The 19,058-nt window shown below is 34.6% G+C and overlaps 2 protein-coding genes across 4 annotated transcripts in view; one reads left to right on the top strand and one right to left on the bottom strand.

Moving 5' to 3' along the window:
* The first annotated feature begins 2,784 nt into the window (after positions 1–2,784).
* ankrd34ba (ankyrin repeat domain 34Ba) lies at positions 2,785–7,974 on the top strand. Its single transcript, XM_051120253.1, has 2 exons — positions 2,785–2,919; positions 5,587–7,974. The coding sequence occupies exon 2, from the start codon at positions 5,649–5,651 to the stop codon at positions 7,266–7,268; it is 1,620 nt and encodes a 539-aa protein (XP_050976210.1). The 5' UTR covers positions 2,785–2,919; positions 5,587–5,648; the 3' UTR covers positions 7,269–7,974.
* A 2,642-nt stretch (positions 7,975–10,616) lies between these two features.
* zfyve16 (zinc finger, FYVE domain containing 16) overlaps positions 10,617–19,058 on the bottom strand; it is a 28,847-nt gene continuing 20,405 nt past the window's right edge. For all 3 annotated transcript variants that reach the window (XM_051120944.1, XM_051120946.1, XM_051120947.1), the window contains 5 exons: positions 17,891–17,971; positions 17,637–17,799; positions 14,784–14,889; positions 14,530–14,706; positions 10,617–12,704 (listed from right to left, as the gene is read on the bottom strand). In XM_051120944.1, coding sequence (XP_050976901.1) covers positions 12,546–12,704; positions 14,530–14,706; positions 14,784–14,889; positions 17,637–17,799; positions 17,891–17,971 — 686 coding nt within the window. In that variant the 3' untranslated portion in view covers positions 10,617–12,545. The remainder of the gene's footprint in view (positions 12,705–14,529; positions 14,707–14,783; positions 14,890–17,636; positions 17,800–17,890; positions 17,972–19,058) is intronic.

Below are 19,058 nucleotides of genomic sequence, written 5' to 3'. Positions count from 1 at the left end.
AATGGTGCAGTGTCCCTGTGAAACATAAAGCTAAAAGGAGAAGTCCACTTCCAGCAACAGTTTACAAATGATGTACTCACCCCTTGTCATCCAAGATGTTCATGTCTTTCTGTCTTCAGTCGTAAAATTATGGTTTTTGAGGAAAACATTTCAGACTTCAATTGTGCCTCCAATTTTAAACTTCCGAAATGTAGTTTAAATGCAGCTTCAAAAGGCTCTAAACGATCCCAGCCGAGGAAGAAGGGTCTTATCTAGCGTAATGATTTTACAAATTTGTATACTTTAAGCACAAAAGCTGGTGTAGCACAGGCTCTGGCATGCACGTTCTTGAATGATTTGTTCATTTCGAACGAATCTTTAATGTGACCCGGGAAGAACGAGTCGTCTCAGGGAGTGATTTGTTCAGTCACGCATGCGCAACATCCTATTGGGTTCAGTACTGCAATTCTGTACTGTTTCGAGTCTTTGTGTTATTCGAGTCGTTCGTTCATTCATCTTATGGGGCTGTCACGAGATGATGAACTACTCGAAAATAAAATAAAACAAAGAATTAGATTTTTTATTGTTTTGTGTGTAAAATATATTTTTTTGTGTTGGTCTTTTTGTAAAGCCAAAGATTAATTTCCACTTGGAGATAATAAAGGAACTAACTAAAATAATTATATACCATACCTATATTATATATAATTTAGAAATAAAAAAATTATTAAATAAAAAAAAAAATAATAATAATGAAATAAAATAAAAAAAGGAAAAAATTAAATAGAGCACAGTAAAAATAGACTGAAAAAAAAAACTTAAATACAAATACAATTAAATAAAATCATATAATAAAATACAAATTAAATAAAAATAGAATTAATTAAAAATAAAATAGAATGGAATAACATAAAATAAAATAAAACATCAAATATGGCACAGTAAAAATAAAAAATAGAATAAAACAGAATTAAATCTGAAATACAATTAAATAAAATCACAAATAATAATTGAATAAAATACAAAGAAAATAAAATTATCTTAACGTAAAAATAAAATGGAATAAAATAAGATAAAACAAAGAATTACATTTTTTATTGTTTTGTGTGTAAAACTGTTTTTTTGTGTGTTTAATTGGGGATAATAAAGGAACTAACTAAAATAATTACATACCATATGTATATTATATATAATTTAGAAAAAATAAAAAATAAAATAAAATAAAATCAATAAAATGAAATAAAATATAAAAAATATAAAATAAAATAAAGGGAAAATGAAATAGAGCACAGTAAAAATAAAATGAAATCAATAAAATAAAATATAAAATACAATCAAATATCACAAATAAAAATAGAATAGAATAAAAATTAAATTAAAAATGAAACAAAATAAAACAATTAAAGAATAAAATCACAAATAATACTAGAGTAGAACAAAATAAAAATAATACAATAAAAAATAAATTAAAAATAAAATAGAATAAAATAAACTTTTTTTTTAATTGTTTGTGTGTAAAATTGTTTTTATTGTGTTGGTCAAAGACTAATTTCCACTTGGGGACAATAAAGGAACCCTAACAAAAACAATTATATACCATACATATATTATAAATAATTTAGAAAAAACAAAATGAAATACAAAAATAATTAAATATAATTAAATAAAATATTTTTAAAAAATATCAAATAAAGAAAAAACAAAATAAAAGCACATTAAAAATAAAATAAAACTTAAAATACAATTAAACAGCTTTCCTGTCTGCTCTCAACTGTCCTATCAAATAAATGCAAAAACCCTATAAATATAACTTAAATAAAAATTAAATTACATTTAAAATAAAATAAAACAATTAAAGAATAAAAAATAAATTAAACATTGATTAGAATACTATACAATAAAATATAAAATTAAAAATTAAAGAAATGCATTAAAAAAGCCTAAAAAAATAAAGTAGAATTAAACAAAATTTAATTAAACAACAAGTGAATTAAGACACATATACACTGTGCTCTAATAAATTTTTCTTTATTTTTGAAAATATTTTTTTTTAATTTAATTTTTAAAAGTTATATATATATACACACACATATATATATATATACACATACATACATATACATATACATATATATATATATATATATATATATATATACACATACACACACATATATACATACATACATACATACATACATACATACATACATACATACATACACATACACACACACACACATATATACACATTTTAGTTATTTTAGTTAGACCTTTATTGTTCACAAGTACATATTAATCTTTGGCTTCACAACAAGACTAACGCAATAAACACTTTTTTATTTTATTATGCATATAATTTAGACATGAAAATTTTATTTATCGTTTTAAATATATGTACATATAAATACTGCAGCATTCTATTATCGTTAAACAAAAGTACTGTATTTATGAGAATTAGCAATAGGAATGAGTATGAATAGAAAAACCTCAAAAGTAAAACAGACATACATTACAGTGAAGAAACATGACTATGTTTTTCTGAATTCACTTTTGTGGTAGGGCCTCCTTAGACAGAAAATATTGAAAGAATTGCCTCTGCAGCTCCTCAAATGGCTTGAGATTAAATTGTTTTTAAATCAATTCTCTGAAACTCTGAAAGGGTCCAAATGTGTATGTGAAGTTCCCGAGAATCAAGGTTATTTTGAGTCTCGATGTTTTCCTGCTTCACTCTCTCTCTCTCTCTCTCTCTCTGCCTGTTTCTCGCTCAGCATGTGAATAATGCACCTCTCATTGTCGCTTAGATCTGATCAACGTCAGCCTGCAATGCAACCACAGTTAAACGCATTTACACGACAGACGAGCAGCTGTGACACCAGCAAAAACTGTGATCACCGACTTCAGCCTCCATCCGGATCGCTCTAAATTCCTCATTACACGGTAAGAACAAAATGTATTTTTACTCTCCTTTATCCATTTTTCTGTAGTATCTGACATTAAAAGATGTAATAAGCAGCTTGAGATAATCATACCCTATTTTTATCGTATCTGCATATGAAAGCATGTCTCAAAGTTGACCAAATGAGGTTTGCTTCTGGTGCAACTGGTTAAGTTGGCACCGGGCAGAAAGCGTTTTGAACCACAGTGCCTTGATTAGAATAGAAACACTTTGCGACCTCTTGAAAATCTCAAGTGCATACTGAACACACCATTTCGTACATCGTCTTTCCGTGTGCATTACAAAAGCTTTGAGGGAAATGCCATGGAGTCATTTTCTGATTTGTTTGTGCAAAACAGCTGGACAGGATTTCCAAAAGCCACTTTAAGTGCACAAGTGGAGCTCGTCTACCTGCTCCCAGTAGAGCTGAGGAGCTCGGCAGAACATCGCTGACAGGGTAGAAGTCACAGCTACTCAAAAGCAGTCGTCATTTCCTCCATGGTAACGGCATGCGAGCTGCTCATGACAACTTGTTCAAACCCTTGTTTTCACATGCAATTGGTGAGGTTGTTTCACTAACAGACAGAGAGCTTCGGCTACGATTTTAACATTTGCAGCACGCAATGTGATTAAAGTCCAGATGCAATGACATTTGGAAGCATTGTGTTTCTGTAACCTGACATTTCTGAGTCAAACTTGATATTCGACAAGAAAAAAGCAGAACAAGACAAGCATCAGCTGAAAAGGACAGTTGTTTGAGAGGCAAAGCAAAGCACTGCATTTTTGGGGAAAAAGTATAATAAAATATAGAAATGATCTTTGAAATAATGTGCAATAATGACCTGTATATATATATATATATATATATATATATAAAAATTACATTATTAATCACATTATTGTTTTTTGACATTATAACAATACTTACAAATGGATTTTTATACTTTTCACCAGGATTAATTACTATACACATTTTTTTTTTAGCCAGTATGTTCATTTTAATGTCTTACTTGCTGTTTCTTTGTATTTAATTTTGAAATTGAGCAATTTCTGAATGAAAATAGTTTTTACACAAATATTTATTCAAAACGGGTCAATTTAGATTTTATGCGGCATCTGGTGTAAGACTATAAAATATTAATCATGTTTGAAATACACTGCAAAAAGTATTTTTTTTAAGGTTGTAAATAAGAATTGGAATACATTTTACAAGAAAATACTATTTCAGTCTTTCTACTACATTTCATGTTTAATTCAATGTTATTTGTCATTTCTTCGCAACTACACTACCAGTCAGTTTTTAAACAGTAAGGTTTATGTTTTTATCCAAAATAAAAAGCTTTTGTAACATTATACACTATACTATTCAAACGCTTTAAGTCAGTATAATTTTATTTATTTTTATGGGAAAGAAATTATAGAAATTAATGCTTTAAATTGATTGAAAAGTGATGACAAAGACATTTATAATGTTACAAAAGATTTCAATTTCAGATAAATGCTGTTCTTCTGAACTTTCTATTCAAAGAAACAAAAAAAAAAAATTCTACTCAGCTGTTTTCAACAATAATAATTTTTTTTCAACAGCAAAAACAGAGTATTAGAATGATTTCTGAAGGATCATGTGACTGGGGTAATGATATTCAAATAGAAAACAGTTATTTTAAATAGTAAAAACAATTCAAAATTGGATAAAAAAAACATGCAGGCTTGGTGAGCTGAAGAGACTTCTTCTACACTGGTAGTGTATTTTGAAAATTGTTTCTACACCATTTTTTATAACGTTAACTAAAAAACTAAACAATAACAGCAGGAATGCACAAATGTGCATTCAGAACAAATTCATTTTCATTTAATTTTGAAATTGACATGCAAATTCAACTAAAATATGAAAACATCTTATTCGCAGTTGAGAAGCATGGAAGCTGTACTGATGTCTTGAAGCGACTGTTCACAAGGCCAGATTCTGAGAGGCAAAATCATGAATATTTTGTAAAAACAAACAAATTACAAATGTTGGAAAAAGTAACTTCTAGTAAGTGCAAGACGACTTTTTTTATAATGCATCGCTCAGATGTATGACGAAGCTTACGGAGTATCTTTACCTTCTTTACATAAGCGCCAACCGTCTTTCCGATTGACTTAAAGGGTATTCAGACACACTTTACAAACCCTAATCAGAGAGGCATGATGTTCTGCAGGCGTGTATCAGCGCAACACCAAGGACAGCAAACACAATGGCCTTTAGATAGAAGCCGCTCCAAAAGAAAGTGTGAGGAAGGCCAAGCTTTGCGCTCGAGCTGAAAAGGACAGGCAGCGTAAAGAATGTTGTCTGGCAGTAATGGTAAACAATAAAGCCAAGGTCTCTGCTTCAGTTTATTGAATTTAGCTTTTCAAAAAAAAAAATTGCTTGAGAGCTGTAATTCTACAAAAAAGGAGCTTGTTGCTAAGCAGGACTGGATAGAGAGAGACTCAATTTTTTTCAACCAATCAAGCATCTAATAACAAGTAGAACATAATAAGATCATTCAAAGCTACTCGGGTCTTTCATTCTGTCGATGTAATGCGTGTAATTTCCCATGAGAAAAGCTTTTCAAATGGACTGACCGTTCCATATAGCCACTGTGACAAAGACCATGCAACACCTAACCTTGTTCCCCTCTTCACAGGCTTTGTCAATGGCAGCATACGTGATCCCCGTCAGGTGCGAGTTACAGTGAAAGAGGTGAAGATGGAAGGTCCCCAAGTAGTCAACACCGATGGCAACTCCTTGCTTAAGGCTGTCTACCTAAGTCGTCTCCGTCTAACACGGCTACTCCTTGAAGGCGGCGCCTATATTAATGAGAGTAATGAATGCGGAGAAACACCCTTGATGGTCGCCTGCAGGAGCAGGCATATGGACCACCAAAGCGTCTCGAAGGCTAAAATGGTTGGGTACCTGCTTGAAAGTGGTGCCGATCCAAACATCCAGGATAAAAGTGGGAAGACGGCTCTAATGCACGCCTGTTTGGAGCAAGCCGGTTCGGAGGTAGTGGCACTGCTCTTGGGTAGTGGGGCGGATCCGTGTCTGGAGGACCACAACGGTTCTTCAGCTCTTATATACGCAATTAATGCCAGCGATGAAGACACTCTTAAAATCCTGATGGATGCCTGCAAAGCCAGAGGAAAAGAAATCATCATCATCACCCCTGATAAACTTGCATGCGGAAGGCAAACGGCAAAGCAGTACTTACCTATTCCTCCACTTACGATGGTGGAACAATGGAGTTCGGGAATCGTTCCCTGTGCTTCTCCGTCCGATATCCTCCTCAGTACATCCCCACAGGGGACTCTTTCTTCTAGTCCTACAGAGCACATGTTTTCCTTCCAGGATCTCCAAAGCATGACCAATTCCCAGCCAACTTCTCCATCTCACCAGGTTCCCCTGGTGAACAGTCGGTTGAGCAAAATCCACAATCTCCAAAGATTACATTCTGAGCCTTGGCTGAAGATCCCACAGTCTTTCCTAGCCCAACAGTTTGTGAAAAGCAACTCCGCTACGGAGGATCTCCCGGACATCACACCCGAAGAGGAGATGACTTTCAGAATGAACAGACTGGTTTTTGATAATACTCCACTGTCGAGGCATTGCAGTGTTGATTTGAAAGAAGCCAACTCTTTGAGTCATAGTCTAAGTCGAGGAAGCATCAATGAAGGTTTGAGACCGGAAGGAGCACTGTGCCGCAACATGTCCTTTGATAGCTTATCATCCCTGCACTCTTTATCCCATCCCAATCTTCATTGCAAAAGCAGTGTGGAAGCCTTACCGGCTGAGAAGTATCCGGACAAATCCCTGCCAAATTTGGCAGTGTCAAGTCTCCGTAACATCATTCAAAGAAGGAAACTAGGAATGGATCACTACAGCTCTGACTCCCAACTATCGGTGAGCCTTGCCAACTCTCCAGAAGACCGCAAAGGACAACTCGAGAAAAGAAAACTTGCTAACTCGCGTTCTCCTACTTTGGTGGGCTCTAGGGAGTCTCTTGAAAATGCTTCGTTGACCCACTTGCACAGGAGGAATCCCATCAGCTATGAGCGGCGAGGCTCCGGGGCGCTTTTGGATCCCATCTCCCATCCACGAGCTGGTTTCCTCCCTCCGCTGAACCAGCATGCACCAATCCCAAACATCACTGGAAGCGGCAGCAACAAAACAGTTTGCGGCATAGCCGCAGGGACAAAGCCCTGCATTCCCTCGGCTCCTGCAGGTTTTCCAAAGGATCTCAAGACTAGGAAGAGGCTGATGAGAAGACACTCCATGCAAACCGAGCAGCTCAAGCGACATGGTGACTTCACCGAAATTTTTGGACACTGAATGGTTATAAACCAGGGGTGCCCAAACTTGGTCCTGGAGGGCCGATGCACAGTACTGCACAGTTTGGCTCCAACTTGCTTCAACACACCTGCCAGGAAGTGTCTTGATTAGCTAGTTCAGGTGTGTCTAACTCTGCAGGTCACCGGCCCTCCAGAACCGATTTTGGGCACACCTGTTATAAACAGTTTGCCCGTAACAAAGGCATCAATTTGACACCAAGTGATTACTGGTCGCTGAAAATGAACAAATTACATCTATACCAGAGGTGGCGAATGTCAGTCTTGGAGAGCCACAGCCCTGCAGAGTTTTGTTTCAACCCTAATCAAACACCCCTGATCAAGCTAATCAAGGTCTGAAGGGTTACTAGGAAGCTACAGGCAGGTGAGTTTTAATTAGAGGTTGAGCTGAACAGTGGTTCGCCACCACTGATCTATTCTATTCAATCTAATCTAATCGAAAACAAGCAATTTTAACCATGCATCCTTAAAGGATTGGTTCACTTACAGAATACAAAATTCCTGGTAATTTACTCACCCCCATGTCATCCAAGATGTTCATATATCAAATATTCTGTGTTAGTTCAGGCAGGCATCGTAGTCAAGCCCAGCCCCTAAGAGCTGATCAAACTCCTAAGCACTCAATTGGCAAATCTCAAACAGGGCGCCTTACTTTAACGCAGCTACTGTCTGCTTGCTTCGCTGCTTTGCAACCCACCTCCTCCCCATCTCTTCCTTTATTTGTGTTTAACTTAATGTCATTCTGTTGTCATTGTTACATGCTTTGTTCTTGGGGGATTTTGTGCTGCTCTACTATACTTAAAATGGGAGGGTTGCCCCTGAAGCTGCTGCTGTTTCCCTGCCTTGGCTTTCATGGAGCTCATGAAAAGGACAGGGAATTTAGGACAGAGCCATACCGCCAAATGTAAATTTAGAAATATGGCAATAAAAGTTGACTTAAAGGTTTGTCTAAGGTTTCTTTTTTGACTTAAGAGGTCCTGACTGAACTAACTTTTTTCAGTCGAAAAGAAATTAAAGTTTTTGAGGAAAACATTTAACCTGACCTCATGGCGAAAACGCACCTGTGGGAACTTTTTCACAATGTATGTATGTTTCGTGACGTATTCGATGTGATGTATTCGTAATACTCTGTGGCATTTTAAAATAAGATAGCATTTGCACTACACTTAAACCTACCCAATAGTACAAACAAAAATGCAATTGCAAGCATGCCGTTTTTGCGTGATGTGTAGCCAAGTATAGTGTCCCGTGCTCAGAATTTGTGCTCAGCATTTAACCCATCCAGGTGCACACACCCAGTAGTGATCACATACACACTGTGAACACGCACCCAGAGCAGTGGGCAGCATTTTGGGTATTGAAGGTGGAAGAGAGCACTGATCATTCACTCCCACCATTGACAATACCTGCCGGACCTGAGACTCAGACCCGCAACCTTGGGGTTACACGTCCGACTCTCTAACTATTAGGCCACAACTGCCCCACTGCATCCTATGTCCAATTCCGTGCCATCTGAGATACTGAGCAAGCTTATTACATCTGGAAAGCAAAACATATAGAACTGTAATCATAACCGTGTACAAAAACGATCACAAGTGCTCACCGTCTTACCGCCTCTAGTGTTCATTTCTCTTGGAAACTGCAGTGACCTGTACTTATTGGTACATATTTTGCATCTTGCGAAAAATTCCCACAGGTACGTTTTTGTCATGAGATCAGGTAGAAAATATTCTAGTGGACTTCAATGGTGGTCAACGGGTTGAAGGTCCAAATTGCGGTTTCAATGCAGCTTCTAAGGGCTCTACACCAGTGGTTCTCAACTTCAGTCCTCGAGGTCCACTGCTCTGCATATTTTGTATGTTTCTGAATCTGACACAATTCAGTTCATGGATCTTTCTCTTGGTGTGTTAAATGAGGGAGACATATAAAATGTGCAGAGTAGAGTTGTTAAAAGGTAACGGGTTCGGAACTTTCAGTACTGAAATTTTAAAAACGGCAATTTCCTGCTCACATTTGAGCGCTGTTGAGACGATTTTTAAACATCGCGGATTAGCCATAGTGTTCACGCGCTCAACAGACATGACTGTGATTGGCTACAATGATAAGTGCTTCACGCTCCTCACCGAGCGCTCACAAATAAGCACAACGGGAGCGTTTGAAAGCTGCATCTGTCAGCGGATCCCTAATACATCTGCACTTAGACAGATCCGCTGACAGACGCGGCTTTTAAACACTCCCGTTGTGCTTGTGTGTGAGCGCTCGGTGAGGAGCGCGAAGCGCTTATCATTGTAGCCAGTCAACAGCGCTCAAATGTGAGCGGGAAATGGACGGTTTTAAAATTTCAGTACCGAAAATACCAAGCCTTTTGACAACTCTAGTGCAGAGCAGTGGGCCCCAAAGACTGGAGGAATAGGGGTAATATCTTGTGAAACCTTGTGGGTGTTTCACTTTCTTTGCACATTCACTTTGTAAACACTAGGTCCATATTTGCGCCTACGTCACACCTTTCCAAAGTGATTACATAATGCGTGAAGTCGAGATGCAAGATAAGCATCTGCGGTTAAAAAGTATATAAATGTGCATTTTTTTGTTTTTTTTAAAGAAAATTATTTCGCTAAACAAGACCCTTATTCCTTGGTGTGTAGAGCCCTTTGAAGCTGCACTGAAACTGCAACTGTTTTCCTTTAAAAAAAAATAATTTCTTATCAAATGAAGAGAGAAAGACATGAAGGTCTTGGATGACATGGGGGTGAGTAAATTATCAAGACTTTTTTTTTCTGGAAGTGAACTAATCCTTCAAGGTAAGGTCACATTTAATACTGCTCTGTGAAATTTTGTGGACGAAATCCATTTGTTACAATAGGAATCAGAAATAGGACTTTTCACAATTACGCAAATTCGCTTTTGGCTGCTTGGTTTGAAAGTGACCTCTGTGTAAGCAGTGCTTCATACATTGACAATGTGCTTTTTTATTTACCTGTTAAATTTCACTAATGTGACCGGAGCTTTACAGTCAAAGACGACTTAATAGAAAGAATTGGTTATGAATGTGGCTAGTGCTTAAATAGCTAAGAAAAGAAGATACAAAACACTCAAATGACAAAGTTCAGGCATCGTTGAGGCATTACTGGCATAGAAATTCAGCTTGCCAACATACAAATTCATTCGTAATAATGCATTTGAGTCATTGTGTATGGAACATACCTTTGCTTGCGTGTTGTGTTTGATGAAAAAATTACAAGACACTTCTATATTGTGAACCCATTTAGAAAATCTCACTTCATCCAAACGGCGAAACTAAAGGCTTATATCACAAATGAGCACGAGCCAATGACTTTGCATATTTATCAAAATTTTATTCTACATGAGATACATATTAGAAATGAATGTTGTTTTGAAGAACATCCTTAGGTCCCTTACCAGATAATTCATCAAATAAATCTGGTTTTCATGAATAAATAGATATACATTATGCAAACTGGTACAGCTTTTTGTAAAGCATAAAAATACTTTAATTGTGATGATTTAATTAATCAGTAACAGTGAGAAAATAATTTAAATCCCAAAATATTCCACAAAGCCCAAATATATGGGAGAAGATCTGAGATGTCTATAAAATGCTTAAATCATTTCACAGACATTTACTCTCAATCCTTCCACAACAATCATCTGTATGTTTAGAGCATTTGTATTTGGTTTGTGACAGATTTATAGAAGCCTTCAGATTATTTAAATATACCAGTCATTATAAATCAACTGATTCATCACTGTTTATGTTGTTTTATCATTATCTATGAAGAAAAACTGAATAAAAAAAATCAGAAACAATCACTCGTCCTGTATTTCATTTCACCAACCACAGTAAAAGTGCATTTTGCAAATTAATGAATTTAGGTTTAGTTAAGCTGCAGCATTTTAAAAATGAATAATGTCAACTTGGCGTCAATATAAACAAGGAAAAAATGAAATTTTGCAGATTTAAGGTACATTTTAAGCTGAATGTAAAACTGTAGGATCACAGTTCAGCGAAAGAAGGTTATTGCATTTATAAAACGGCTATTTTTATATTCTTTAATCTGTCAAACTTGTTAAAATTTACAGATACTTTAACGTCTCTAGTATACTGAGGACATTTGGCAGACTTGTTAACTGGCATCATGGTGGGTTGACCAATTTTTAAAAATTAAAAAACATGGAAAGTGTTCAGATGTGTTGATATTTTTTTCAGGCCAACATCCAAAGCTCTAAGGATTCGTCGATTTCTGGCTGATCACACCAACAACACATTTGTAGTGTTAACAGATGGGGCTGCTTTTCATTTTGTCCATTAAAATGAACTAATAGTAAAATAAAGAGTATAATAAACAACCTTTCTGTATTGTTAATGCAGTAGTGTGAAAATAATTATATAAATGTTAAAGCAAATCTTTTCATAGAGATAATCCTATCATCCTTTTCTTAGTTGTTCCAGTGATTTGAATGTTTACATATGCATTTCATAAAGGGTTATAATTGCAGAATGTGTTATAATTTGTAATTTCACAATGCCCTATCAAAAATATCACCTTTAATCAACACATGAACTGTCTGTTCCAAAAATAGTATTTAAGCTTAATAAAAGCTTAATCGAATTAGCAGATGATTTCATCTATATGTTTCATAGGCGTATTTTACCCTCTGTGTATTTTACAGATTGAGAAAAATGACTAACCATAAGACGCAGTACTTAGAAAGTACAATAATCAGTACATAAAGCCTTCATATGGATTCTTAAGTCCACATGAAGCTACTTCATATGGTAACAGCAAATTATGACGGATGGAAAACGAAAAAATTGCAGATTCCAGCTGGAAAAAAACAGACTTAAAGAAACGCAGCACTTCATATGCTCGGTTGCCGTGTGTGCAATCAAGTAACGATTATAATTATCGGTATATCTGACATCATAGTCATACATAAACAATTTCAGTTCGCGTTCAAACTAACGCTCATCGATCAGCATCCAACGATCAGACCGACTGAAGAAGCACAGCAAAGTTCTCACGGTTTTATTTTGGTTGCTGATCCATGACTTTATTCTAAAGGATCGCTAATGTAGTTCCACTTCTGCGAAGCACTTTCCTCTAAAATGCATCGAGCTCCTCATACCTTGTCAGAGATCAGATATGGAGTCTGTCTCTCTGCATCTGGGATTCATTGGTACTGATCGTGAAGGTCCAACTGGCTGCCTGTGGATGGAAAGTTTATAAGTCACCAGTGTTCAAATGCTCAGTGAGATGTAGAAGAAAAACTCCATGTCCATGGCCTGATGGGGGACGCAGGAGCTTCCTCCGTGGATGACGGGAATTAGAGCGCCGTCCAGTTCGTTCATATACTTCTGAGGCAGGAGGCGGCCGCCAGAGCCAGCCTGGTACTCGACCTACAAAAACACAACGAGACGGTTACGAATGCATTTTATGTATATAATATACATTACAGTGTCTTAGGGGTTGTTTTTCCAAAAAACAACAGTGTAAAATGCTTTGTGTACTTTGTACAGATGTGCAAACTGTGTGATTCAAGATTTATTTTAGTGAAATTGGTTCCCTGGTTCATGCAGGTGGTTTCAATGAACTACGTTTAAAAAAGGATTTACTGGAATATTGTTTTTTTGTTTGTTTGTTTGTTTTACATATTGCTCTCTATGCTTTTTAAATTTGTTTTTTCTTTTTGATTTTTTTTTTTCTTTAAATCATTTTAATTGTAGATTGTTCTTTTTTCTTCTTTCATTTTGTGATTATACAGGTATATGACAATAATAAGAATAATTTATATGATTATTTTTAGTATTAATATTACATTAAATACAACTATAATAATATAAATATAAATACTAAAAATTATAATATCACTATTGAAATATTTCACTGTAAAATCAAAATATTTAAGAAAAAGTATTTTATAATTAAAAGAAATATACAACTAATATTCCATACAAAATATATGCAATTTTTTAAAATGCTAATATAAAAAAAACATAATTTTTACATTTAATGTTTACAATTAAAAATTTAATATTAACAAATATTAATTTTTTTTTTTTTAATTAAGAAATTTGAACCAGCCATAAATATTTGTGATTATATATGAATGACAATAAAAAAAATGATTAATAGGATTATTTTAAGTTTTAATATTTACATTAAATAAAATACTAAACACAGTTAGAAATATTACTATTGAAATTTCACTGTAAAATAAAAATATTTAAGAAAAAGTATTATATTTATAAATTGAAAAAAATATGCATAACTAATATTACATACAAAATACATATGCAATTTTTTAAATACTAATCTAAAAATATATTTTACATTTCTTTTTATTTTTTTTATTTAAAATTTAATATTAGCAATATTAATTTAACATTGTTTGAGCAACTATTGAAAATTAAGAAATTTAAACCAGCTGTAAATATTTGTATTGCAATTTTACAATACTTACTAGATAATTTTACTATATATTAATAACATATATATACATTTTACACACATATTTTTAAATATTTAATATTGTAATATGGATTTTATATTGTGAATCAGCATTTCATATACATATTCATTCACACAACCTTTGAAAATTAAGAAATTAGAACTAGCCATAAAGATCACTTTTGCAATTTTATAATACTTATACATACACTACCAGTCAAAAGGTTTTTTAATGTCTCTTCTGCTCACCAATTCTGCATTTGATCCAAAGTACAGCGAATCAGTATACTATTTAAAATTACTGTTTTCTATTTGAATACATTTTAAAATATAATTTATTCCTGTGATTTCAAGCTGAATTTTTAACACCATTACTCCAGTCACATGATCCTTCAGAAGTCATTCTAATATTCTGATTTGCTGCTTAATATCTTATTATATTATGTTATTATTATATTTTTCACATTGATTTAAATAGGATAATCTTGTACTATATTGATACAAAAATACAAAAAAGTAAGAAAATATAATCCAGATTACATGTAATCAGTTACCACCCAGATCTGATAGTAATATGAATATGGCCAGTTTTAATTTCTTAATTTTCAAAGTTGCTCAAATTTTCTCAGAAAACCACAGGGAGCCTTGTCTCTTTTGTAGACAACAGCACAATTATTACATGACATCACAAAAGGAGTAGGATTTAGCTTGGCAAGACATTTCAGAGTTGTTTAGTCAACACTGTTGTGTAATTCAGCACCCAAAATAATTTACCATGTCTGAGTCGGTGGAGACCCGGAGTGCGAGAGAGTTGAAACCATTCGCCATGAGCACAGAGAGATGCGGGCAGAGGGCGGCGCAGCTGGCGGTGGCGATCTCTCGCTGAAACTGAGCCGACGATGTGAGGATGGCAGACAGGGAGACGTCTGAAGACTTCAGCAGATAGAAGACCTGATAGGAGAGACAGGACATGAAGCAGAGATGACACCAATAAAATCATCATTGTGCAAGCATCATGCCGTACTCACCTCAGAACACCTGATGGTTCGGCCATCCATCTCAAACTCAGAGTCCTGCTGGATCTTGACGCTGGACACTCCTGCTAGAGATTTGCCATCCACCGGACTGTTGACTCTGCGAACACGCAAACACATTAGACGTTATGATATCTTAGGGGAATTATTTTTGACCTGACACAGCATCTTAAAAGGCGAAGGAAGCTGAAGGAATGAATATTAAATAGCACCCAATTAATGCAGCAAACATTTTCAAGGTCACTCGCAGCATTGGTCAAATAGATCAATAACAAACCTCCATAAGCATTTGGTTAAAAATATGGAATAAATAAGATTTTTTAAGTCTCTTATGCTCACCAAGGCTGCATTTATTTGATAAAATACAGTACAATTTAAAAGAACTGTTCTCTATTTGTATGTTTTAAAATGCAATTTATTCCTGTGATGTTTTTAACTGTTATATAACTTATAACAATAATGTTAAACAGCAAATCAGCATATTAGAATGATTTCTGAAGGATCATGTGACACTGAAGACTGGAGTAATGATGCTGAAAATTCAGCTTTGATCACAGGAATAAATTACACTGAAAATGGTTATTTTAAATAGTAAAAATGTTACAGTTTTACTGTATTTTGATCAAATAAATGCAGTCTTGGTGAGCACAGACAAAAACAACAAATCTTAACTACTCCAAACTTTTGATACAGGGTTTGTACAGATTCTGTAAAATGAAAATCGAGAACTTTAAAGTACTGCTTTTTATTTTCTTCAGTGATTAATCTCACTTGTCAAACAATGGCTTCTCTTTCAAATTCTAAAAAAGATAAATAAATAAATAAAAGTATACTACCAAAGCAAAACAGCAAAAATAAAGCAAACCACATTAGAGCTGAAGATCTTTGCCGAAACCCGATGAAACCCGACGGGACCCCACGGGTTCGGGCTTAATTTATATCATTTTACACGGGCTCGGGCCGGGCACGGGCTTGCGCTCGGGCTTGCGCGGTAAATGAGCGGTCATGTGATGCGTTTCAATTAGCGTGAGAAAGATGCGAAAATTTATGCTGAGGTGGTCAAACGGAGGCTTGCTTCTGGTGATTACGTTTTGACAAAATTAGCCAGATCAGTACTATGCATCCCGGCCTGTCACAGCAGCAGTGAAAGGGTGTTCAGTGCTGCTGGACGCACCATCAGTGAGCGCAGGACCGCGCTGAAACTACCGTGAATTCAATAATTTTCCTCCACATAATATGTAGCCTAATCTCGGTGAGTAAAGGTTTTTCAAATATAACTAAATATTAATTGAGCCTTAAATGCATAATGTACACAGAGTATATAGGCCAATGTTGGCATTATTCTCTTATTACATTTCAGATGCTATTCACCGTCGCGTTGAGGCCGGATCGTGGAGAGAAGTGGCGAAGTAAATCCCGCGGAACCTTTATCTTAATTTCGTTATTGCCAAATACCCATCTTAATTTAGAACTTATCTTAATTTAATTTGTTAAGAAAAAGGCGCGTTGGCTTATTTATAGGCTGAGTGTATGCCAATTTAGAGTGATAAGATGTTACGATGTTACAGAGGACTTATTTTATTTCTTTGTTCCAACGTCCAAGTGGCCTATAGCCTATGTTAGTCATTAATAAATTGTTAAAACATGTATAAATGACTCATTCTTGACAAAAGGCAAAAGAGCTGTGTGCTTGCGCACATCTGAATAATGTCGGGCTGTAAACAGGTTCGGGCTTTTAAAAAGCTGCCAATCAAAATATACTTGTCGGGCTCTGGCCGAATTCTGTCGGGCTTGGGCCGTGTCGGGCCTAACTTTTAAGGCCCGATTACAGCTCTAAACCACATGCAAAGTATGCAATGATGTCAACTATAGGAAGAAAAAAAGCCCCAAGTCCCAATCTGAATCAAATGATTCGCAAACCCGCACTGATGTACTGATCTGATTCAAATGATTTGCGATAAGTGGTCCGAAGTCCCGATCTGAATAAAATGATTCATGAACCCGCACTGAAGATCGAATCTGAATCAAATGATTTGTGCTCCGCGCTCCAAAATCCCGTTCTGAATAATGATTTGCGACCATCATTTCACATCAGGACTCGAAACACTGATCGCGAAACATTTAATTTGTGAAATGATTCACAAACCCGCTCTGAAGTTCCGATCAAATGATTTGCGATGTGCAATTTGAAGTCCCAATTTGAATCAAATGATTTGCAATACATGATCCGATTGGAAAACTTCGAATCAGTGAATCATTTTGCGACGCAAAGGTTTAACTGATTTGGACTTTCGATTAGAAAAACTCCGTTTCACCCTTAAAATCGTAAAATCGTTACAAGCTATGTCGAAATTCAAAAATGAATGAATCTTTTAATTTAATCTGGTTTTTACTAGTGAATCGCTTGAAATGAATGATCAAAGTCACATATTTGAATCAACTGGAGTGATTCAAGCATAAATGACTCTCTCAATTGATTCGGTTCATCTGTTCCTCTTTTTGCATCTTCAGCCATGTTCACACAACATTGTCAGTACTACTATAAACTGGCTTAGCTCGCTGGTCTTATGGCATTAACTGAAATAAGCGAAAAAAGTATGTTTTTTGAATTGCATCAATTTTGTGTGAAAAGATATTAAAGATGTATAAAAAAAAATTAAACACTTATAGATACATTGTCTTTCAATAATTCAAGCACTTTTTTTTAAGTCTTAAAGAATATTGTTATTTTCAAGGGTTTTCCAGGCCTTACATTTCAAAAAGTCAAATTTAAGTACTTCAAGCACTTTAAGCAGCTTGTACAAACCCTGTTAGATAGTGTAAATGCATATGATAAATTGCTGGTACCCAGTGTTGACAGGTGCAATCCAGTCGACCCAGCGTACATTCACATTTTCCCGTGTTTCTTCTGATTCTGCCTTTCCGCAGGGGATCTGGAAGTCGGTCTGGTCCCTGAGGGCCTGTCGCAAACCCTCCATGGTCTCTGGAGGGATTTGCACCATTAACCCGTCTAAAGATGAAGAGGGACAGTGTGATGATAAAACATTTTGAGAGTCATGACCTGAGGAAGTGTTTAATAATGATTTATGTGAAAGCATTACCCTCCACAATGCTGGATTTGGCAATGAATCCTGATGAGGCTTTCAGAGCACCGTTAAAAACCACAAAACTAGCTCCAGTCACTGCAAATGAAAGATGGGCTCCGGTGAGATTTTCACTTATCATATTACATAAACATTATACAACAATCAACCTAAAGAATGATTTCATGCTACATTTGAAAGTTTGGTTTTCCTAAAGATTTTGATAATATTAAACTAGTTTTGCAATCAGTCCTTGTCTTGCAACTTGCGAGTATCATAGCGAAAAGTTAAGGATGTTTTAATATCTCCTTAGATTTACAGATTATAGTGCTGTAAATTCTAAACGTAAATAAAAATACATATTTTTTTTATGTTTAACTGCCAAAACACTGAAAAAAATGTGCCTTGAATATTTTTACTAATATATGTTGGTAAAATGTGTTAATAAAATGTATTATGTAATTTTTTTTGTGCATATTCATAAAAATTATTAAACAAATAAATAAATATGTAGTTGAAAAAATGTATGTTTTATGTAATGATTACATATTATTTTTTCATGTTAATTCGGTCAAAAACACTGAAAACATATGCCTTGCTTATTTTACACAAATATATGCAGCCAAAATAATGTGTATCATGTAATATTATATATTTTTCTTTGTGTTAATTCAGTAAATGCCACTGAGAAAACACGCTTTGATTTGTTTAAACAAATACATGTCGTTTAAATAAAGTGATTTATGTGATCTTATTTTTTGGTGCATATGAATGCAAATGATTAAATATTAATTATTAAATTTTTCTTGATGTTAATTCAGTCAAAAACATGAATTAATTATTTTACACAAATATATGTAGGTAAAATTATTTGTATTATGTAATGCTATTTTGGTGCATATAAATAAAAATGCTGAAATATTATTTTTCTTGATGTTAAATCAGTCAAATACACTGGAAAAAAGGTGCCATTAATTATTTTACACAAATGTACATGTAAGTAAAAAAAAACTGTATTATGTAATGTTATTTTGGTGCATATAAACATAAATAAAAATATAATTATTTCTAAATTTTAAATATAATTTTTTCTTCGTAAATTCAGCCAAAAATATTGGGGAAAAACATGCCTTGATTATTTTTCACTTGACTTTTAGGTTTTGCATTAAATATTTTGAATATACTT

This window comes from Labeo rohita, chromosome 10 (assembly GCF_022985175.1).
Source record: "Labeo rohita strain BAU-BD-2019 chromosome 10, IGBB_LRoh.1.0, whole genome shotgun sequence".
In the NCBI taxonomy this organism is placed as follows: Eukaryota; Metazoa; Chordata; class Actinopteri; order Cypriniformes; family Cyprinidae; genus Labeo; species Labeo rohita.
The sequence above is the reverse complement of the archived record's forward strand: the minus strand, read 5'-3'. Positions and strand labels throughout refer to the sequence as shown.